This window comes from Schistocerca gregaria, chromosome 9 (assembly GCF_023897955.1).
Source record: "Schistocerca gregaria isolate iqSchGreg1 chromosome 9, iqSchGreg1.2, whole genome shotgun sequence".
Taxonomy (NCBI): Eukaryota; Metazoa; Arthropoda; class Insecta; order Orthoptera; family Acrididae; genus Schistocerca; species Schistocerca gregaria.
In genome coordinates, this window is record NC_064928.1 from 118783140 (window position 1) to 118807167 (window position 24028).

The 24028-nt window shown below is 42.9% G+C and overlaps 1 protein-coding gene across 2 annotated transcripts in view; it reads left to right on the plus strand.

Annotated features, from left to right (window-relative positions):
* LOC126291890 (cytochrome P450 4g15-like) overlaps positions 1-21506 on the plus strand; it is a 131725-nt gene extending 110219 nt beyond the window's left edge. For both annotated transcript variants that reach the window (XM_049985618.1, XM_049985619.1), the window contains one exon: positions 16614-21506. In XM_049985618.1, coding sequence (XP_049841575.1) covers positions 16614-17042 — 429 coding nt within the window. In that variant the 3' untranslated portion in view covers positions 17043-21506. The remainder of the gene's footprint in view (positions 1-16613) is intronic.
* Positions 21507-24028: the final 2522 nt, after the last annotated feature.

The window sequence follows — 24028 nt, forward strand, 5'->3', positions numbered from 1 at the left end:
GGTACCTTCACACTGAAAATCAACTACAACAATATCGGTTGACACCTGTTTCCAATTCAAACTTTGACTTAGTTTTCAACTGTTGTCTGAATTCGTGAGTCTGAACAACTATTGAGGGAAATGTCTCGAGTTTGTAGTTTATGGTCAGCGAGCAAAACATGGCAAGAATTGAGTGACTTGGACGTGTGCATTTGCTATGTCGTCTGCAGTGTTTCAAGGAGAGTCTGTTGGAAAATGAAGTGAGGAAACCTCTGTAGGATCCTTTTGATTCTGAATACAAAATCAGACAAAAAAGGAAAGATTTGTTGAAAGAAGTTTCGTATGAAATTGGTGTACCGCTTGGGGAGTGTGAAAGGAAATGTACAAATTTGAAAAAATAGTACAATCGTGAGCATTGTGAAATGGTCAAAACTAAAAGTGGATCTGGGACAACTGAGATTTACGTTCCCCAATGGACATTTTACTAACATATGAAGTATTTGGAAGGCTTGAACAAGCTAGGGATAAAGATATTTGCAATCGCAAGTAAAATGTCATTCTCTAGTAACTGAATCTGTAAGACTTTCGGTCGCAAACTTTGTGATTATTGCTGTACTTTCACCGGAAACTTATTTATTTTTCTTGTCATATAATTTTGTAGACATCTGATACAAAGTAGTTTGAAGATTATGGTTTAGACCCTAAATAACTAAAGCTATAATGGTTTTGTTTAGAAGGCTTTAATTACATTTGTCTTTTCACGCAATTTCTATTTATCCATATTTTTGTTGCCATTTCACTTTACCAACACTTGATACAAAGTACATTGCGAATTCATCTCTTGTATTCTTTTCGGTTCTTACTTCGTTGCCTCCCTTTCACTGAAGACATTTATTATGGCGAAACATCCTTCAACTGCCATCCGAAACCCTGCCTGTTTATGGATCTTCCACATCAAAAATGCCAGGTGTTGAGTAAACTATGGCAATTTCTTTCGTTCCTCTTAGAAAACTGTACAAATTCACAGTTGCAGAAGTGATTATGTCCCTTTTTACAGGACTTAAGTCCATAGTTGTTCTAAGATGCCGGAAATCTACTAAAAATTTTCCCTTAAAATTCTCCACAATTCTTCTAGCTCTGCCTTTCTCTTGCCGTCCTGTGTATGGTTTCATCATGTACTCTGAAAGAGCAAAGCGTCACCTCCCACCATAACAAATGGCAACTTCACAGCCAGAATCCATTTCCACTGCCTTCCTGTAACAAAAAATGAAAATGCCAAACGTGTGTTTACAAGAGCTTGAAATTGTTGTCAACATTTTTCAAAAGCTGTCAAAAGGTGTAAGTTTGCCAAACTCACGACAGTTGCAAGTTTACCAGACTTAAGATAGTTGTATGTTCTTCTTTGTTGGAGCTGGTTCTCGGTGTGAAGCTACCTTAACGGGTTATACCTTCAAAGTTCGCTTTTTGTTCTGTCGACTGAAAATACAGCCTTGTTTTTTACTTTGTATTTTAATTATGTTATATCTGACATGTATCGCAGACCCTTGTGAATAGCTACACCACCTAGCAAACAATACTCAATGATTAGGTGCCAGTCAGTATTGCAAACTGATGTAATTCCATAAAATACGGCGATCTGAACCACAAAACGCGTGAGACGGCGCACGGTGTAGGCACCAAGATGCACGCGTGGCAGCTTCCAGGCGAAACAAAAACTTGAATTCAGCATTTCATATGATCATTGACCGAATTAAAATGCTATCGTAATCTGCTCATTAAGGGATACAATTGTACGTTACAAGTATTACAGTCAGAAACCGTGTACATGCGTCGAGGCTGTGTAAGTCATGATGCGCAAATCATCCAGATTAATTTCATCCAGTATTTGAGAAAGAGAGCAGTCAGTCACTGCAAGAAACGATAAAGATAATTAGAAACATTTTCCAAACTTCGTCTTGCCGACGGCTTCCGAAAAATGATGAAAGGAAAAGAAATTTACTCCATTTGCGCTCTTCGTGCAGTGAAACTTGAGCATCAGAAACGACGTTTTGAATTCATTTCCTCCTTACTACTGACTGTGCTCGGGACACAGTTTGCAGTCAGCATTCACACACACCACCGAACATAGCTCCAAAAAATACGCTGAGGTGACGAAAGTCCTCTGATGCCCGCCAACATCGTGCCGCGGCTCCTTTTCCCTCCCGTAGGGCAGAATCTCGATTTGGCGTGGACTCAACGGGTCGTAGGAACTCCCCTGAAGAAATACTGAACCCCGCTATCTCTCTAGCCGTCCATAATTGCAGGATTTTGTGCACGAACTGACCTCTAGATGATGTCCCACAAATGTTCAATGGGTTTCATGCCGGGGAATCGGGGTGACCAAGTTATTTCCTAGGACTGTCCACAAGGTCCTGACTAGCGCATTGTTATTAACAGAAATTCCATATTCCTTTCGGAACATGAAGTCCATGAATCCCTACAAATGGTCTCCAAGTAGCATAACATAACAATTTGCACTCAGTGATAGGTTCAAATGGACCAGTGGACCCAGTCCGTTCCGTGTAAACACAGTCCACACCATTATGAAGCCACCGCCAGCTTGCAAAGTGCGTTGTTGACAGTTTGGATTCGTGGCTTCGTGGGATCTGCACCACAGTCGAACCCTACCAACAGCTCTTATCAATTAAAATCCGGGCTCAACTGACCAGTCCATACTTTTCCTGTCGTCCAGGGTCCAATCGATAGGGTCACGAGCCCACAGGAGGCGCTGCAGGCGATGTCGCGCCGTCAGCAAAGGCACTAGCCTCGGTCGTCTGCTGCCAGAACCCATTAAAACCAGATTTCACAGCAGTATCCTGGCGTATACGTTCGCCATACGTCCAACACTCATTTCTGCGCTTATATCAGACAGTGTTGCTTGTCTGTTAACACTGACAACTCTACGCAACAACTGTTGCAACCGGCAGTTGAGTGAAGGATGACGGCCACTGCGTCGTCTGTGGGTGAGAGGTAATTCCCGAAGTTTGATAATCTCGACAAACTCTTGATACTGTCGACATCGGAGTGTTGAATTCCCTAATGATTTCCGAAATGGAGTGTCCCAAACTTCCAGCTACAGCTGTTGTTGTTGTGGTCATCAGTCCTGAGACTGGTTTGATGCAGCTCTCCATGCTACTCTATCCTGTGCAAGCTTCTTCATCTCCCAGTACTTACTGCAACCTACGTCCTTCTGAAACTGCTTAGTGTATTCATATCTTGGTCTCCCTCTACGATTTTTACCTTCCACACTCCCCTCCAAGGCTAAATTTGTGATTTCTTGATGCCTCAGAACATGTCCTACCAACTGGTCCCTTCTTCTTGTCAAGTTATGCCACAAATTCCTCTTCTCCCCAATTCTATTCAATACCTCCTCATTAGTTATGTGATCTACCCATCTAATCTTCAGCATTCTTCTGTACCACTACATTTCGAAAGCTTCTATTCTCTTCTTGTCCAAACTATTTATCGTCCACGTTTCACTTCCACACATGGCTACACCCCATACAAATACTTTCAGAAACGACTTCCTGACACATAAATCTATAATCGATGTTAACAAATTTCTCTTCTGCAGAAACGCTTTTCTTGCCATTGCCAGTCTACATTTTATATCCCCTCTACTTCGACCATCATCAGTTATTTTGCTCCCCAAATAGCAAAACTCCTTTACTACCTAATTCCCACAGCATCACCCGATTTAATTCGACTACATTCCATTATCCTCGTTTTGCTTTTGTTGATGTTCATCTTATATCCTCCTTTCAAGACACTGTCCATTCCATTCAACTGCTCTTCCAAGTCCTTTGCTGTCTCTGACAGAATTACAATGTCATTGGCGAACCTCAAAGTTTTTATTTCTTCTCCATGGATATTAAAACATACTCCGAATTTTTATTTTGTTTCCTTTACTGCTTCTTCAATATACAGATTGAATAACATCGGGAAGAGACTACAACACTGTCTCACTCCCTTCCCGACCACTGCTTCCCTTTCATGCCCCTCGACTCTTATAACTGCCGTCTGGTTTCTGTACAAATTGTAAATAGCCTTTCGCTGCCTGTATTTTACCCCTGCCACGTTTAGAATTTGAAAGAGAGTATTCCAGTCAACATTGTCAAAAGCTTTCTCTAAGTCTACAAATGCTAGAAATGTAGGTTTGCCTTTCCTTAATCTTTCTTCTAAGATAAGTCGTAAGGTCAGTATTGCCTCACGTGTTCCAATATTTCTGCGGAATCCAAAATGATCTTCTCCAAGGTTGGCTTCTACTAGTTTTTCCATTCGTCTGTAAAGAATTCGTGTTAGTATTTTGCAGCTGTGGCTTATTAGACTGATTGTTCGGTAATTTTCACATCTGTCAACAGCTGCTTTCTTTGGGATTGGGATTATTATATTCTTGTTGAAGTCTGAGGGTACTTCGCCTGTCTCATACATCTTGCTCACCAGATGGTAGAGTTTTGTCAGGACTGGGTCTCCCAAGGCCGTCTGTAGTTCTAATGGAATGTTTCGGGGCCTTGTTTCGACTCAGGTCTTTCAGTGCTCTGTCAAACTCTTCACGGTATTGTATCTCCCATTTCCTCTTCATCTACATTCTCTTCCATTTCCAGAATATTGTCTTCAAGTACGTGGCCCTTGTATAGACACTCTATATACTCCTTCCATTTTGCTTTCCCTTCTTTGCTTAGAACTGGGTTTCCATCTGAGCCCTTGATATTTATGTAAGTGGTTCTCTTTTCTCCAAAGGTCTCTTTGATTTTCCTGTAAGCTGTACATATCTTACCCCTAGTGAGATAAGCCTTTACAACCTTACATTTGTCTTCTAGCCATCCCTGCCTAGCCATTTTGCACTTCCTGTCGAACTCATTTTGGAGACGTTTGTATTCCTTTTTGTCTGCTTCATTTACTGCATTTTTATATTTTTTCCTTTCAGCAACTAAATTCAATATTTCTTCTGTTACCCAAGGATTTCTACTAGCCCTCGTCTTTTTACTTACTTAATCCGGTGCTCCATTCACTACTTCATCCCTCAGAGCTACCCGTTCTTCTTCTACTGTATTTCTTTCCCCATTTGTGACAATTGTTCCCTTATGCTCTTATTGAAACTCTGTACAACCTCTGGTTTAATCAGTTTGTCCAGATCCCATATCCTTAAATTCCCACATTTTTGCAATTTCTTCAGTTTTAATCTACAGTTCATTACCAATAGATTGTGGTCAGATTCCATATCTGCCCCTGGAAATGTTTTACTATTTAATACCTGGTTCCTAAATCTCTGTCTTACCATTATACACTCCTGGAAATTGAAATAAGAACACCGTGAATTCATTGTCCCAGGAAGGGGAAACTTTATTGACACATTCCTGGGGTCAGATACATCACATGATCACACTGACAGAACCACAGGCATATAGACACAGGCAACAGAGCATGCAAAATGTCGGCAATAGTACAGTGTATATCCACCTTTCGCAGCAATGCAGGCTGCTATTCTCCCATGGAGACGATCGTAGAGATGCTGGATGTAGTCCTGTGGAACGGCTTGCCATGCCATTTCCACCTGGCGCCTCAGTTGGACCAGCGTTCGTGCTGGACGTGCAGACCGCGTGAGACGACGCTTCATCCAGTCCCAAACATGCTCAATGGGGGACAGATCCGGAGATCTTGCTGGCCAGGGTAGTTGGCTTACACCTTCTAGAGCACGTTGGGTGGCACGGGATACATGTGGACGTGCATTGTCCTGTTGGAACAGCAAGTTCCCTTGCCGGTCTAGGAATGGTAGAACGATGGGTTCGATGACGGTTTGGATGTACCGTGCACTATTCAGTGTCCCCTCGACGATCACCAGAGGTGTACGGCCAGTGTAGGAGATCGCTCCCCACACCATGATGCCGGGTGTTGGCCCTGTGTGCCTCGGCCGTATGCAGTCCTGATTGTGGCGCTCACCTGCACGGCGCCAAACACGCATACGAACATCATTGGCACCAAGGCAGAAGCGACTCTCATCGCTGAAGACGACACGTCTCCATTCGTCCCTCCATTCACGCCTGTCGCGACACCACTGGAGGCGGGCTGCACGATGTTGGGGCGTGAGCGGAAGACGGCCTAACGGTGTGCGGGACCGTAGCCCAGCTTCATGGAGACGGTTGCGAATGGTCCTCGCCGATACCCCAGGAGCAACAGTGTCCCTAATTTGCTGGGAAGTGGCGGTGCGGTCCCCTACGGCACTGCGTAGGATCCTACCGTCTTGGCGTGCATCCGTGCGTCGCTGCGGTCCGGTCCCAGGTCGACGGGCACGTGCACCTTCCGCCGACCACTGGCGACAACATCGATGTACTGTGGAGACCTCACGCCCCACATGTTGAGCAATTCGGCGGTACGTCCACCCTGCCTCCTGCATACCCACTATACGCCCTCGCTCAAAGTCCGTCAACTGCACATACGGTTCACGTCCACGCTGTCGCGGCATGATACCAGTGTTAAAGACTGCGATGGAGCTCCGTATGCCACGGCAAACTGGCTGACACTGACGGCGGCGGTGCACAAATGCTGCGCAGCTAGCGCCATTCGACGGCCAACACTGCGGTTCCTGGTGTGTCCGCTGTGCCGTGCGTGTGATCATTGCTTGTACAGCCCTCTCGCAGTGTCAGGAGCAAGTATGGTGGGTCTGACACACCGGTGTCAATGTGTTCTTTTTTCCATTTCCAGGAGTGTATAATCTATCTGATACCTTCTAGTATTTCCAGGATTCTTCCATGTGTACAACCTTCTTTTATGATTCTTGAACCAAGTTATTCTCTGTGCGAAATTCTACCAGACGGCTTCCTCTTTCATTTCTCTCCCCCAATCCTTATTCACCTAGCATGTTTACTTCTCTCCCTTTTCCTACTCTCGAATTCCAGTCATCCATGACTATTAAATTTTCATCTCCCTTCACTACCTGAATAATTTCTTTTATCTCATCATACATTTCATCAATTTCTTCATCATCCGCAGAGCTAGTTGGCATATAATCTTGTACTATTGTAGTAGGTGTGGTCTTCGTGTCTATCTTGGCCACAATAATGCGTTCACTGTGCTGTTTGTAGTAGCTTATGCGCACTCCTATTTTTTATTCATTATTAAACCTACTCCTGCATTACCCCTATTTGATTTTGTGTTTATAAACCTGTATTCACCTGACCAAAAGTCTTGTTCCTCCTGCCACCGAATTTCACTAATTCCCACTATATCTAACTATAACCTATCCATTTCCCTTTTTAAATTTTCTAACCTACCTGCCCGATTAAGGCATCTGACATTCCACGCTCCGATCCGTAGAACACCAGTTTTCTTTTTCCTGATAACGACGTCCTCCTGAGTGGTCCCCACCCAGAGATCCGAATGGGGGACTACTTTACCTCCGGAATATTTTACCCAAGAGGACGCCATCATCATTTGACCATACAGCAAAGCTGCATGCCCTCGGGAAAAATTACGGCTGTAGTTTCCCCTTGCTTTCAGCCATTCGCCAGCACAGCAAGGCCGTTTTGGTTAGGGTTACAAGGCCAGATCAGTCAATCATTCAGACTGTTGCCCTTGCAACTACTAAAAGGCTGCTGCCCCTCTTCACGAACCACACGTTTGTCTGGCCTCTCAACAGATACCCCTCCGTTTTGGTTGCACCTACGGTACGGCCATCTGTATTGCTGAGGCACGCTAGCCTCCCCACCAACGGCAAGGTCCATGGTTCATTGGGGTAGGGCTACCATTCCGATTTCACACAGTGTTGCTTGTCTGTTAGCACTGACAACTGATGCTCCTGGGCCGGCCGTAGTGGCCGAGCGGTTCTAGGGGCTACAGTCTGGAACCGCACGACCGCTGCGGTCGCAGGTTCGAATCCTGCCTCGGGCATGAATGTGTGTGACGCCCTTAGGTTAGTTAGGTTTTAGTAGTTCTAAATTCTAGGGGACTCATGACCTCAGAAGTTAAGTCACATAGTGCTCAGAGCCATTTTGCTGCTCCCGGCCGTTGAGTGAAGGGTTACGGCCACAGCGTTGTCCGAGGTGAGAGGTAATGCCCGAAATTTGATAGTCTCGACACACTCTTTGACACTGTGGACCTCGGAATATTGAATTCCCTAATGATGTCCGAAATGGAGTGTCCCAAGCTTCCAGCTCAAACTACTATTCCGATTTGAAACTTGTTCATTCCCGTCGTGCGGACATAATCACGTGAGAAAAGTCCTCACATGGACCGCCTGAGGAGAAATGACAGCTCCGGCAATGCACTGCCCTTTTATACCTTGTGCTCGCTATACTACCGCTATCCGTATAAATATGTGCATGTCGCTATTCCATTACTTGTGCCACTTCAGTGTAAATCATTGTACGAAACATAATTCTGGAGGTACGACATCATAAACACTGAAATGGGTGGATAACCAGCTTCTCTGAAAACAGCACGGTGAAATATCCAGATTACACTGCGTTCGTAAGAACAAACATGATGCAAACATAACACTACGTTTCCTCTGCGTTTGCTGTCCGTCCCGGTAGGTGAGTGGTCAGCGCGACAGACTGTCAATGCAAAGGGCCCGGGTTGTATTCCCGGCTGGGTCGGAAATTTTCTCCACTCAAGGACTGGGTGTTGCGGTGTCCTAATCATGATCATTTCATCCCCATCGACCCACAAGTCGCCGAAGTGGCGTCAAATCGAAAGACTTGCACCAGGCGAACGGTCTACCCGACGGGAGGCCCTCGTCACACGACATTTCGTTTCTTTTTCTGCGTTTGCTGGAACCTCATTGGATTTCGTTTCACGTGGAGCCAAAGCTATGCTGTCTCGATTACAGTCAAGTATAACATTAACGATGCGCTTTATGATATGTTTTATGCTGTGCGTTAGGCACACATCGACTTAGCGATAATACCAAACAACTGCGATTCCGGTGTATTTAATCTGGACATCACTGGGTAGCCAGCTAGTACAGAGATGTGAGCAGCTGCAGAGAAATAATATAGCTCCGGATGTCATTTAATTTTTAAAGAGAATGAAGTAATATTCGGCAGAAGTCTAGCAAACATCGCACATTTCTTAGGGGACCAGACAGGAAGCATAACAAGGTGTTGTTCTTAGCTAAGGTAAGATTGTAGTTAATAACAAGAATGGCGAAAATTCTTAACTTAAACATAGTATAATTTTTCTGCTCGAGATATGTGGTGCTAAAACATATTATAGAATTTCACCTCACAGTTAAATTTTGAAGCCACTGAAGGTGTTACGAGGGTGCCTAGAAAGTAATGCACCACATTCTTTTCTTAAGCAAATCTTTATTGAACATAATGAGAATTGCATACACGAAAGAATGCTGTTTTATCTACACACCTTATTTTTTCACGTAATCTCCATCCCGTTCTATGGCCTTCCTCCGGTGCGAAACATGGGCGTGTGTGCCTTGTCGGTACCAATCCTTGTACTGGTGGGGGAGCCAGTGCTCCACTGTGTGGATCACCTCCTCATTGCCCTCAATATGTCTTCCAAGAATGGTATCCTTCGATGGCGAATGACACCAGCTGGCTGCAACATGTCAGCTGTGGCAGCCGTGGATGGTCTCTCCGACCGTCGCAAATCGTGGAGCTCCGTAGAACCGCTTTCTGATGACTTCGCCCTCCGTGCGCAGCAAGTAGCTGTACTTCTGTCGACAGCAGATGCTCCATTGACTTGGCACAAGCGTTTGTGAATATTCCTCACCGTTTCTTTGTCTGCAGTGAGAAATTTAATGACGTCATGTCGCTTGTAAGGTACATCACCTACAGACGCCATTTTAAATCTGTCCTGCAGCTACGCTATCTGTCGAAAGTGACGGAAACTTGGTGCGCTCACTCAGGAAACCTACGTACGTAGCGTTTCGCATTCGTAGCATTGTTTTCGGATGAGGAAAGAAAATATACGGTGCGTCACTTTCTGGGCAACCCTCGTACTTACAGTCAGTCGTTCAATTCCTTCCGCATCCACGTGCGAAAAATAAATTTCTGCTACGTTGATCATAATCGACAACAGAATCCACGAAGCCACCCAAGCGCCACATTTTCTCTTCTTCTCTTATCACGTGCCGTTCTGCATCCCTCCAGTGTTTGACAGTGACGTGTGGCAAAGCTTCGTGCGTTAGTTATAATACGTCAGGAAGCTCAAACCTGGCTCCATGGTGGCAACCATAAGAATGCAGCAAAATGGTTCAAATGGCTCTGAGCACTATGGGACTTAACATCTGTGGTCATTAGTCCCCAAGAACTTAGAACTACTTAAACCTAACTAACCTAAGGACATCACACACATCCATGCCCGAGGCAGGATTCGAACCTGCGACGGTAGCGGTCGCCCGGTTACAGTCTGTAGCGCCTATAACCGCTCGGCCACCCTGGACGGCAAGAATGCAGCAGTTGTATAGTGTGCTCAGTGCTGTGAAAATTATTGTTTTCTTTGTTTGCACGACACTTATCACCCTTGCTAGTGCGAGACCACATCTGTGGTATAAAACAATGAATAAGGTGCAAGCAAAGAGTATCTCATGTTCCATTTTGTCAAAAAAATTCTAGTTGTATGTTTTCTTAATTTGAACAACATTTATAATAATAATTTATAAAATATCGATAGTTAACGATTTGAAATGGAAAATGGAATTTTTCGAACAGTATGTAATTTGTTAAGTGTACAATTTTGCTTTTAGCGTTTTCCAGCAGATGGCAGTAGCGCAAGTGGTTCTGTGTCGTGTCGAACAGTAAGCGTTGGCATTTTTTGTCCATTTGTGATTGCATCCTAAAGTTTTTGTCGATTGGATATATCGACTTACAAGCCCAATTCTCATTATTTGTGTGACGTTTTAACGTTCGTCTTCAGCATGAAGAATTCTACGGCTGAGGCTCATTAAATCCTGGGTGGGCCCCGTGGTGAGGCACCTATTAGTGAAAGAACGTGCAAACAACGGCTTCAGTCCTTTAAGGGAGGTAGGACGTCAAACAGGCCGACTTGGAGCAGGAGAGACACCACAGGACATTTTAATTTCTACTGTCTATACTTTTTCAAATAAATTCATAAAACTTTGTCAGCATGACCAGAAAGGATTCAGACTTCACACACTTCGAAAACATAACGAATTTATTTTTTTACATGTGAAATTTCATCATTTTTTTCACTTACTAATGGCAGTATTTGTTGCTATAGGCACACTTTTCTTCATAAGTAAGAGAGATTCTTCGATGAATTTTGCACAGCATACAAACCATACGTAAAGATGTATGAAACTCTACAATTTTCGAAATCTATTAAAAACTGTGATAAAAATTGAGGTAATTAACTACAAAATTTGTGTTTCTTCTAAACATGAAGTTCAAAAATACAGCAGCTCATTCGTTTTTTCATAAATTAAATAAATTCTAGACGTTCATACACCTGTAAGTATGGTGTGTATACTGTGCAAAATTCATCGAAGAATCTCTCTAACTTGTGAAGGAAAGTGTACCTATAGCAACAAATGCTGCCATTAGTAAGTGAAAAAATGATGAAATTTCGCACGTAAAAAAAAATTACTTCGTTATTTTTTTGAATTTCCACTGCAATGAGTGTGAATCCTGAATCCTTCCTGGTGATGATGACAAAGTTTTATGAATTTATTTCTGAAAGTATAGATACTGGAAATTAAAATGTACTGTGGTGCCTCTCCTGCTCCAGGTCGGCCCGTTTGACGTCCTACCCCCCATAAGAACGGTGATTTTGGCGTCGAAGACTGGCATGGAGGTGGAAGAGAGAAGGTTTTCGAAGATACTCAACCGGACGGCAACACTCACAGGATATTGTTAACGAAAGCACTGAAAGACAAACGGCCGCAACGCAGCGACGACAGACATGAACACGTGATTTTGCAGCATGTCGTTGATCGATTCTATGTCACAAAACCAATCAGGACATACTTGAAAACCTGGAAATGGGGAGTCCTACACCACGCGCCGTAAATCTTGCTCCCTCTGACCGCCGGGCTAACCATCACTTCCGCTCATGTGTGAACAAGTGCAGAATACGATCGGGTCATGGGCCTTCTCCAAAGTCGCCCATTTGTGCCGCCGCGGGATTCTTATGCTGCTCGAAAGCTGGGAAAAAGTTGTGGCCAGCGATGACCGGTACTTTGAATTGTGAACTTTTTGTAAGTTTTGCCCAGAACAGCTTCAGAGTTCGAGGAAAAAACGGTGAGAGCAAACTTGTAGGCCTAATAGAAACAGGTTGTTACCTTGTTATGGTCTTCGGTCCAAACACTGGTTTGATGCAGCTCTCCATGCTACTCTTAATCTCCAAGTAACTATTGCAACCTACTACATACTTCTGATCTGCTTAGTGTAATCATCTCTTGGTCTCCCTCTATGGTTTTTACACTCCGTGCATCCCTCCGGTACTGAATTGGTGATCCCTAGAAGCGTCAGAACGTGTCCTACCAACCGATCCCTTATTCTAGTCAAGTTCTGCCATAAAGTCCCCTTCTACGCAATTCTGTTCAGTAGCTCCTCATTAGTTACATGATCTACCCATCTAATCTTCAGAATTCTTTGTAGCACAACATTTGAAAAGCTTCTCTTCTCTTCGTGTCTAAACTGTTTATCGTCCATGTTTCACATCCATACATTGCTATACTCCACACACATACCTTCAGAAAAGACTTTCTGACACTTAAATCGATGTCAACAAATTTCTCTTCTTCAGCAACGCTTTCCGTACTATCGCCAGTCTACATTTTATATCCTCTCTACTTGTACCACCCTCAGTCATTTTGTTGCCCAAATAGCAAAGCTCATCTACTACTTTCAGTATCTCATTTCCTAATCTAATTGCCTCAGCATCACCTGACTTAATTCAAGAATTTAAGAAGACACTGATATTTTATTAAGGAATGTCGATTATACATGTGTTAATTAACAAATATGTAGGTACAAATATGTAGGTACTGTAAACTTAACGATGAAAGTAGAATAACCAAAGTGAGATTTGAACCCTCTATCCACGAAGTGTACTGAAATCCCAGACTTCAGTGCTACCCGTTCAGCTGTACATCCCGCAAGTGTACTCAACTTTAGTAAATACAGTTCCTCGGAAAAGTTGAACGCTAACTTTATTCTGTAGACTTTTGTAAAACTTTGAAGAGCAGCTTGTTTGGAGCCCCTTTTTAACGGGCAGCGGCGCCAGCGTATTGGCAGCCTGACAATCAGAGCACAACGATTTTAAAATGAAAACTACGTAGCTAAAGTATGCTTAAAAAAAACACTGAAGGATGTTGTTGTTGTTGTGGTCTTCAGTCCTCAGACTGGTTTGATGCAGCTCTCCATACTACTCTATCTTGTGCAACCTTCTTCATCTCCCAGTACCTACTGCAACCTACATCCTTCTGAATCTGCTTAGCGTATCCATCTCTTGGTCTCCCTCTACATGGCTACACCCCATACAAATACTTTCAGAAATGACTTCCTGACACTTAAATCTATACTCGATGTTATCAAATTTCTCTTCTTCAGAAACGCTTTCCTTGCCATTGCCAGTCTACATTTTATATCCTCTCTACTTCGACCATCATCAGTTATTTTGCTCCCCAAATAGCAAAACTCCTTTACTACTTTAATTGTCTCATTTCCTAACCTAATTCCCTCAACATCACCCGACTTAATTCGACTACATTCCATTATCCTCGTTTTGCTCTTGTTGATATTCATCTTATATCCTCCTTTCAAGACACTATCCATTCCGTTCAACTGCTCTTCCAAGTCCTTTGCTGTCTCTGACAGAATTACGATGTCATCGGCGCACCTCAACATTTTTATTTTAGGATGTTAAGGCATCAGAATATCTTGAAGTTTCATTTAACGTAACATAGTAATAAGATATCTAGCGCATACGTGGGACGTACTTTGAAGAGTGTAACAACATTTTGTAATCTTACCCTCGCACACATCGGCAGTAATTTTTCCTCTCTGTTCAAAAGTTTCGAAAGCTTCAAAAGGCGTAATATTCCTGTTGATCTAAATAATGTTTGAATATTTGCCTGTTTTAATCTTTAATTTTATTTTTGGTCTCAGTTTTCAGTATCACATCATCTTTACAATTTTCACGTCTATAACACCACAAGTTACATTGTTAGTATCCATCACGAAGTCACGGCCGGCCGAGCGGTTCTAGGCGCTGCAGTCTGGAACTGCGCGACCGCCACGGTCGCAGGTTCAAATCCTGCCTCGGGTATGGATGTGTGTAATGTCCTTAGGTTAGTTAGGTTTAACTAGTTCTACGTTCTAGGGGACTGATGACCTCAGAAGGTAAGTCCGATCCCATCAGAGACATGCGCGCTACTCCTTACACTCTCTGGTACTCACAATGTTACAAAGAGTTTAAAAAGCAAAAGAGTTTACAGACTTTCTTGACAAAAGGAGAATAATCACCAAGCTATACCATTATTTTATAAACGAATCCGGAAATGAATTTAATAGTTACGTTAGATTGAGCAATTAGTAATATTAATTTTAAGCATGCCAGATATTTGTTCATTTCAAATATTTCTAATAGAAAAGTATTTTTAACTGTATGTATAGAGTACTAACAAATTAATTTCTTTTTATACATTTTAGCCTGAAATATAATACATCGTATTCAAAATCATATGAAATTCTTTTAATGAAACAGCTGAGATAATTTTAACCTATACAAGATTTTACAAATCTTTTGGTATCTCCTGTTTCTATATAAAAAAAGTGATGTTAGGAAAGATCGTCTCATTAGAACATGTGTACGGCTACAGACCAATCATCGCGTGTGTGTTTGCGTACATCATGTTTATTCTTACAACGTACAACGTATATACTTATCCAGTGTTTGGTAATGAGAGCGCCCAGCTACTCTGAACAAACATCAAATATAACTTCAAACCTGTTCTAAATTTTTTCTCGCTTGCGGCCTCGCTTACTAAATGTTGTTTACCCAAGCATTTTACTTCCTGCATCAGGCATGACGTTTCAGTGTATTATTTCTTTCCTGCTAACTCAAAGCGGTACTCAGGTTGCAGGCAGTTTCACATATACCACTGAAGATACCTACAAAATTTTTATCATTGCACGACACGGAGCTTAGGAGAGGAACTACGTTTCCAATAAATGTAAATAGGTCTCAATATCGTTGGTATAAATATTTAAGAAATTTAAAAATTCGTGTAGGAAGGTAATTTTCATATGCCTGTACCTAGTAACTTCCTGGGTTAAATTAGAGAACTGAGTAACATATCTAGCTTCAGAAAACAATTAATGACATATCTCCTGGAGCAACAACAATGACTACCATTCTCTTCGTACACTTTCGTTGCCTCTGTACACGCTTGTTTCTAACCACATCTTCGTCATTTCCCCGTAGGCTTACCTCGTGCAGTCTTCTTAAATTTCCTTTCACCAAAACTCAATGTATCAAAGTTAATGGTTCAAATGGCTCTGAGCACTATGGGACGTAACATCTGTGGTCATCAGTCCCCTAGAACTTAGAACTACTTAAATCTAACTAACCTAAGGACATCACACAAGACCCAGTCATCACGAGGCAGAGAAAATCCCTGACCCCGCCGGGAATCGAACCTGGGAACCCGGGCGCGGGAAGCGAGAACGCTACCACACGACCACGAGCTGCGGACTTCAATGTATCAGAAAACATCTATTTTGAACACCTGTACATTCTATTTATATGTGCCAGTATCATGATTGTTATTATGATCATTAGTATTGTTATTATTACTGTTATTATTATTATTATTATTATTATTAGCAGTGACAGCAAGAGCAGCAGTAGTAACTGCGAGTTCATTGGCTGTGTTATTTACTGACATTGACTCACACATTGTCATATTAAAATTGTTATTTCTTAGGTAACTATGACATAAAATGGTACTGTATGTGTAAAAACCTGGTCCGATGTAAGAGAGGGGTAATGATGGCCATAATCAGATCAGGTTCAATAAACAAAGAAAATTTACGGCCTGTGTTTACCTACCAAATTTTAAAAAATGGTATAAGAATAATTAGAAAATAATAAAACCGACATAATTACTGTTTTGTGTTTTCAACCCTAAATTTTTTACCTTCTTAACATAATATATTTAATAAGTCAGCCGATTTGCAATGGAACAGACGTCTAATTAACTTTTCATGACTGGGAGTGACAGTCATCTGAATTTTTTTTGAAAGACATCATGTTTACGCCCATGACTGTTGTACTTTATGTTTCCACTATTGCAATTTCAGCCTTAGGCCATTATCAAGTGCAGATGTTTTCGTGTATGCCATGTCAACTTTGTACAGGCTGTCACATTTATATGTCGTTGTCATTTGATGCACTTGATAATGGCCTAAGGCCGAAATTGCAATAGTGGAAATAAAAAGTTTAACAGTCACTGGCATAAACATGATGTCTTTCAAATAACAGACGTCTGATGCTGTTTTATACATGGGTCTTCAATTCCTTAAAGAATCTGGGGGTAGGCTGCTGTTTGCCCCTTAGGAAAGTAGAAGCCTGTATACTCAGTATGTATGTCAGCTCCTGGGATGATACTACAGGAGACGCTGCGGCTGTTCCCGGTGGTTCCGATGCTCCCCCGGATACTTACGGAGGACATCAGGTTGTCCGGTGGGCGGGTACTAGTACCGAAGGGCACGATACTGTACGTGGCGCCCTTCCTCACGCACCGCCTGCCGCAGTTCTTCCCAGACCCGCTGAAGTTCGACCCTTCGCGCTTCCTGGAGGGTCGAAGTGGCGAAGAGCACCCCTGCAGCTACCTGCCTTTCGGACTGGGCTCACGCAACTGCGTGGGCTCCCAGTACGCGCGCCTCGAGATCAAAGTCTTCCTGGCGACCGTCTTGAGACGCTTCCGGTTCCTGCCGCACAGCCGCTGGGAGGACCTTGAAAACTCCGTGCTCAGCATCACCCTACACACCTTCAAGCCGATCGAGGTCTACTGTGTGCCTCTGCAAGAGTCTGGCCTGTAGCACCACCACCCGACACACCCTCGGACCTCAATGCGTTCCTGGAGAGGTCCTTCTGCTTCTACATCCTATCCATCATCCTTCACACGATAACATCTGGAATTCCTGTTCGCTCCTGCCATCACATAGGATCGCTCTCATGACACTATTAAATCTCATTGTTTCCCAGCCAGTATTCACAGGAGATTCATAACTTTGATGCACAGTCACTGAGAGGACCTGGGGCACCCACTCTCTTTCAGTCTGCACACTGTCCAGCTGCGAAGGGTTTCCTGTGTGCCTCTGCAGGTGCCCACTTTGTAGGAGCACAATGTGCCCCTGGACCTCAGTATGTCCATGGTGAACAGTGACAGCCACTTTTGTTCCCTGCTAGACAATCACTTGGAGGACTTGCAATGCTGCACCCTTTTCATCAGCCTTCACATCAGGCAGTCACGGACACCTGTGTGCTCCTGCTCGGCCCAGCACATCAGTTTGCTCTCATGACATTACTTTCTTAGCCAGTACTCACAAGAGATTCAGCTTCCTGTTACGACTCCACTGGGAAGACCTGGAAGACAATGCATTCTCCTTAAGACTGTACATGGTTGATCCAAGCAGATTCTGCTGCATGGCACTAATCACATAATAACACACTTTTTACTGCTGGAACTCATTCTCTTTGAGGCCATCATCCTAAGGCAGTTTCCTACTGCACAGCCTTTGGGAAGACCTTATTCATCCCACTCTCCATCAACCTATATACTGTTGTCATGGCCTCCTGCATGCCCATAAACGAGCCCAGGCTGTAGCACTGCTGGACCTCTTGATGCATATCCAGGAGGTCATGTGCTTCCTACTAAGCAGACACTGACAGGATCTCTTCACATCTATCAACCTTTATGGCATCTGGTCAGGGACTCATGTTCACTTCTGCAGAGGCCTACAACATAGGCTCGCTCCCAGGACAAGATTTTCCTAACCAATACCCAGGTGATACACTACTGCTGGGACCAGCTGGAGGATAGGCAGTGGAGGACTATGCATTCTCCTTGAGACTGTGCTATTCACCCAGCCTTCAAGCATCTGGTAAGGTACTCCTGCATTCTTCGGCAGAGGATCGCTCTCATGACATTGTTAAACTTAAAGGCCTTCCTATCCAAAACTCGGGTGCTAGACAGTGATTTGGACTACCTTGAGGTTAGTGCATTCTCTTTGAGACTGTACACCATCCATCCATGCTGGATCTTCTGCATTCTAACAACCACACAGCACTGCACACTGCTCGAGCTCATTCTTTTCCAGTTGATCATCCTGAGGCACTTCAGCTTCTGGGCACACGGTTATTGTGAGGGCCTGGAGTACATACTGTTCTTTCTAAGCCTAATGCAGTCCAGGTGATTAGGGATACCAGTGTGTCTCTGCAGAGGTCCACGAAATGAAAAAGAAGATGTGCCTGATCTGAGGCACTGCCAGTTCCTGCTACACAGCAGCTTTCAGGAAGTGAAGGGCAATGCACTCTCCTTCAGACTCTATACACTAATCAGCCAGAAAATTATGACCATCTGCCTAATAGCCGGTATGTCAACCTTTGGCTCGGATAATAGAGGTGATGCATCATGACATGGAAGCAGTGAGGCATTGGTAGGTCATTGGAGGGAGGTGACACCACATCTGCACACACCACTCACCTAATTCCCACAAATTCCAACGAGGCCAGCGATGAGCTCTGACGCCACGTTCAGTGACATTCCAGATGTGTTTGGGCGAGTTGTTGCGCAGCACATCAATTTGAGCTCACAATTGTGTTCCTCGAACCACTGAATCACACTCTTGACCTTCTGACATGGCGCATTATCTTGTTGAAAAATACCATTGCTGTCAGGAAACATAATCGTCACAAAGAGATGTACGTGGATTAAAACCAATGTATGATACTCCTTGGTCGTCATGGTGTCTTGCACAAGCTCCATTGAAGCAATGGATGCCTATATGAACGTTCCCCAGAACATATTGGTTCACTGCCAGCTGCCAGCTTGTCTCTGTCCCACAGTACAGGCATCAAGGAGCTAATCCCCTGGAAGACGCCGATGTGCACTCTCCCATTGGCAAGATGAAGTATTTATCAGGCCATGCTGTGCTCCACCGCTGCGCCCTTGTCAAGTACCAACAGTCACGTGTCCATTTCATTTGTAGTTATCAATGTTGTGGTGTTAACATTGGCACATGCATGAGTTGTCAGCTGTGGAGGCCAATCGTTAGGAGTGTTCGGTGGACTGTGTATTTAGAGACACTTGTTCTCTAAGCAGTATTAAAGTCAGATGTTAGTCCTGCCTTTCCTGTTTTTCCAGTCTGCTCGCCTACGATGTTAGACATTATGTGATGAGGGCTGGTCGCCAATTTTCAGGAAGCCTGGATGCGGTTTCACCTTGTTTTCGCTACATGTTGAAACACTGACTGCAGCACTCCTCGAACACCAGACAAGTCAGGCACTTTCCGAAATGCTCATGGCGAGACTCCAGGCCATCACAATGTGTCATCGATCAGACAGACAGATCGCTTGCCTTCCTCATTCTACACATGAATAGCATACTCGTACTCCATGCACCATGTGTGTGTCAGCCTAACAGTCATTCCTCAACAGCCGACACTGCTATTGCATCGACGAGTTTATATCAATAGTAAATCTGTGATCATTATGTTCCGCCTGATCAATGTTTAATCCATTCAATCTGGGCCTCTTGTGTACCTATGCAGGGTCCCATCACATAGATCACCGTCCAAATAGCTAGACTCCTCAACCTCCATAGCCAGTACCCAGAGGAGACTTTGTTTCCTGCTACATGCCCACTGGAAGGATACATTCTACATCACCATATAGATCATCTATCTGATGAACGTCTCGTTTGTGTGTTCAAGAAGCCTAATATCATAACTATCCATTCTGCAGCAATTTAAGTTTCTCCTGGCCAAAATTTTGAAATGTTTCCCCTTACTACAACAGGTCTTTTGGGAGGACCTGGCACACAATTCATTCTGCACTGGATTACATAGCATCCAGTTAATCAGTCTTCAGATGCTTAATGCTCCTGCAGTAGCCCACAATAACAAACACTGATGCTGGTCAGAGCATTCCTGGCCAGTGGCCAAAGGTACATCCACTTCCTGCTGTGCAGCTGCTGGAATAGTACACTATCCAGTTGATCAGGGCCTCATGTATGTCTTCTGCCTATGTAGGAACCCACTGTAAACTGTCCATGCAGGTGCAGTCTTTCGCATGCCTCTATAGGAGCCCACTGGACACCACCACACTCCACACTACTGTAACTCAGGGTCTTCCTGGCCGAAATCCTGAAGCGCTCCCACTTCCTGCCACACTGGTGCTGAGGTTATCTGGAGCATAACGCACACTCAGTGCCCTACACACTGGACAATCAGGGCTTCCTTCATGTCTCTGGACGAGCCCAGCATATACTACCACCATTCGTATGGATGGAGCTGAAGGTCTTGCTGGTCATTATCAGGAGGTGCTTTTGCTTTCTGCTGCAGAACAGCTAGAATGATGTAGGGGACAATGCACCGCCTGGCAGCCTACACTCTGTCCACCACACATCTCTGCAGGTGCCTCGAGCAGGCAGCACATATTACTGCTGTCGACACTGGTGGGCAACAAGGTGCAGCTTATCTGATGAGTGGTTTCTGACGAGCACTTCGAATTGAGATTTTTCTATTAACATGTACATACTTATCTATATATGGAATAATTTGTTGATACTCCAATTTTATTATGTAAAATAACTCTTTTGTTCTTAATGTTTGTCTTCTGACAAAGTGCAGAACTGTTTCTGTTATTGATGTGTGTGTGGGTATTGTCTAGGTTGTAATTAATAAGATAATCTGGAAGCATTATTCTCTACGAAAATTAATGCTATGGCTAATGTAGGGATATATTTTATCTATGTAATATTTTGTCAATGTTGATGAAACTTTGCTGGTGAAACAAGTTAATATGCATTGCTGTGTCACGAAGAGGACTTGAGAATATATACAGAGCACTATGTGGATATTATAATATGACTGTTTTGAGTATTGTGCTAAGTGAAAGCGTTGTGGAGGCTGTGGTATAGTAATTTTCTATGCTGCATTATAATACAAATGGAAGTTACTGCTGTTTTAAATTCAACTATTATTAAAAGACTGTGCTCGTACATTTAAGCTGTGTGGGAGATGGAGTTTTGATAAGATGGAGTTCTTGATAAGAACTGTGTGAACTGTATTAATTAAATGCTGAAACTGTAATTTTGTTCCTCATAGATTTTAAGCAATCAACTTCTCTGTGAGCATTAAAATGAACTTCAGGCAGACAGAATCTGACCGATTGTATGGACCATTCGCGCATTTTACACTTCTTGTGTGTGTGTGTGAACTAAAATAAATGTACACAATCTGATAAAATAAACTTGGAAATGGTGCGTGGTGTTGACAGTATTATCTGTGTTTAGTCCTAATTAAACATCAAACTCCACTCCTGAAACTGTCGATTAGTGGACAGCCAGTGGAGAACTTCAGCACCTTAAATTTTAATTTTATGAAACTTTGGAGTAAAGTCATTACCAAGATCGTCCGTTGGGTCTTCGTGTACCGGCGGCCGCAAATTTTATTGCAGCATCAGCGAGGCCACACTATCCTGAGGATATGTCACAAGTTTAAATTTCAGAGGGTGGCTATACATCCTCCATGCAAATCGATTTCCCGTCCGCGACCTTTTCTGTGGGCTCTGTGTGCTCTGTCACACATCTATGAACCTATAACCACCTGCAAAAACCAGTCAACATCAGCGATTTCTGTGTAAAAATAGCAGCTATAAGTAAAATGTTAATCGAAAAACTGCAAGACGACTCAAAATATGTTCGTCTATTCACGACAACTTCCCGTTACTGGCAAATTGGAAATAAATCTATGCCATTTCAATAGTTACCGCATGAATATTATGTAGTAATCTTCCAAACGCTGTAAAGGTTAGCTAACAGTAACGGTGATAATCATAGAAATTTTGTACTTTTGTTTGTGTTTTAATTAAAAAACCAGACCACTATCAATGATAATATCTTGGAAAAAATATGTATTATACGTAATTAGCACAAATAGTGCAATAATAATGACTTACAAGACAAACAAGTAATTCATTGCTGTTGCATTTGAGAATGTTTTATTGATTATCTCATTTCTACTTCGGCATTTCATTTCTACAGTATTTTCAATGACGTTCTACTTTTGTAATTTTTTTCTCTAACCTTTAAAAAAAATAAACTTGATGTGTAGTCGTCTTGCAACTTTATCTGTCAACTCAAAAGATTTAGATGCACATAAACGATTTATTCTGCAGATAAAATAGTATTTGAGGTGAACATTTTTGTTACACACAACGCGCTTTCTTCCCAAATTCATTTGGTGTAAAATTATGGCCGCTGTTTATAAATAACGAAATTCTCAGTATTTGCAATGAAGTCTTCTTGGATGAGGTAATTTCACAAACTTTCGTAAGTAGCTATACGCACTAGCAGAATAAAAACGTGGGGCCAGAGCCAGTTTCCTTATCTTCCGAGAATGTTGAGTTACTTTACCACTAACGTGAAATTTCAAAACGTACTTCGACAGCAGTGGCGTAGCGTGAGGGGAGACTATGAGACTTAGTCTCCCCTGTATTCGTGCTTAAAAAAGATGCAATAGTAGTTCATAACAAAAATATTAACAACTTTCTTAAATGTGCGAAGACATCAGTTTCGCACCCTGAGTATTGGTGTATCTGCCTGCTTGAGACTCGACTGCTCTCAGTCTCTGCCTCCCTTCCCTTACCTGGCTGTGTGCGCCTGAGCGTTCTCGGGTCCCCTCCACTTCCTCTTACACAAAGGCCGGTGCGCTGCACTTGCTAGCAGGTATCGAGACTAGTCTCTGCCGCTTCTATGCTGGCTTTTAACACGGAAGTGAAGTCACGCTGTTTGTATTCATAATTATTATTGTGTGATTTTAGCGCATATTTTCGTTGTGTCGCCAACATGAGTGAGCCAGCAACTGAACACATTATAGAACGTTTTTTAAAAACGCCTTTTTCTACATTAACGTACGAAAAAAAGTGAGAATTGAAGGACAAACGACCTACTCCCATACTCAGTGCAGTTTTAAGTGAAGCCAAAAAAAAAAAAAGAACGCACTTTTCAGACAGCCTTGTACGAAAAGTATGCTTGGCTGAGTGCGAATTCAGTCAATAACATATTATATTGTTATATATGTCTTCTGTTTGGTGGTGAAAAGGAATGATGCAATGAGGGCATTTGCACAATAAAGAACTTTGACAGGAAAGCACAAATTCATCAGATGTAATACGTCACATGCAGAACAAAGAATCATTTCAGTTATTGGGCAAAGTGGAATTGAGCACGCCCTTTCTGAAGCCGCTCGTCTGACAGCAATAAAATACAACAAACAAGTTGCATCCAGCAGGAAAGTATTGGCTCATCTTATTCAGGCAATTGTATTTCTTTGTAAAGAAGAACTAGCATTTCGCGGCCTTCGAGAAGACGAATCCTCCAACAACAAAGGTAACCATCTCGAATTGTTGGATTTACTAGCTCAAGAAGAGCAGTTAGTCCGATACCATCTGTCATCATCTTCAACCTATAAAGGAACTTCTCAACATATACAGAATGATGTAACAGAAATGATGACTCTGGCAGTTAATGAGAAAATAAAATCTCAAATTCAGAACTGCAATTTCATTTCGATTCAGGCTGATGAAACATTAGACGTGTCATGCAAGAGTCGAATGAGTATAATATTCTGGTACTGTATTGCAGATAAAATTGAGGAAAGAGTCGTTGGATTTTACGATGTTCCTGGAGATAAAACTGCTGAAGGTTTCTCAAACATTATTCATGCAGTATTGAAGGAATGGAATGTGGAAGGAAAAGTGGTTAGTCAACCATATGATGGCGCTTCAGTAATGGCGGGCA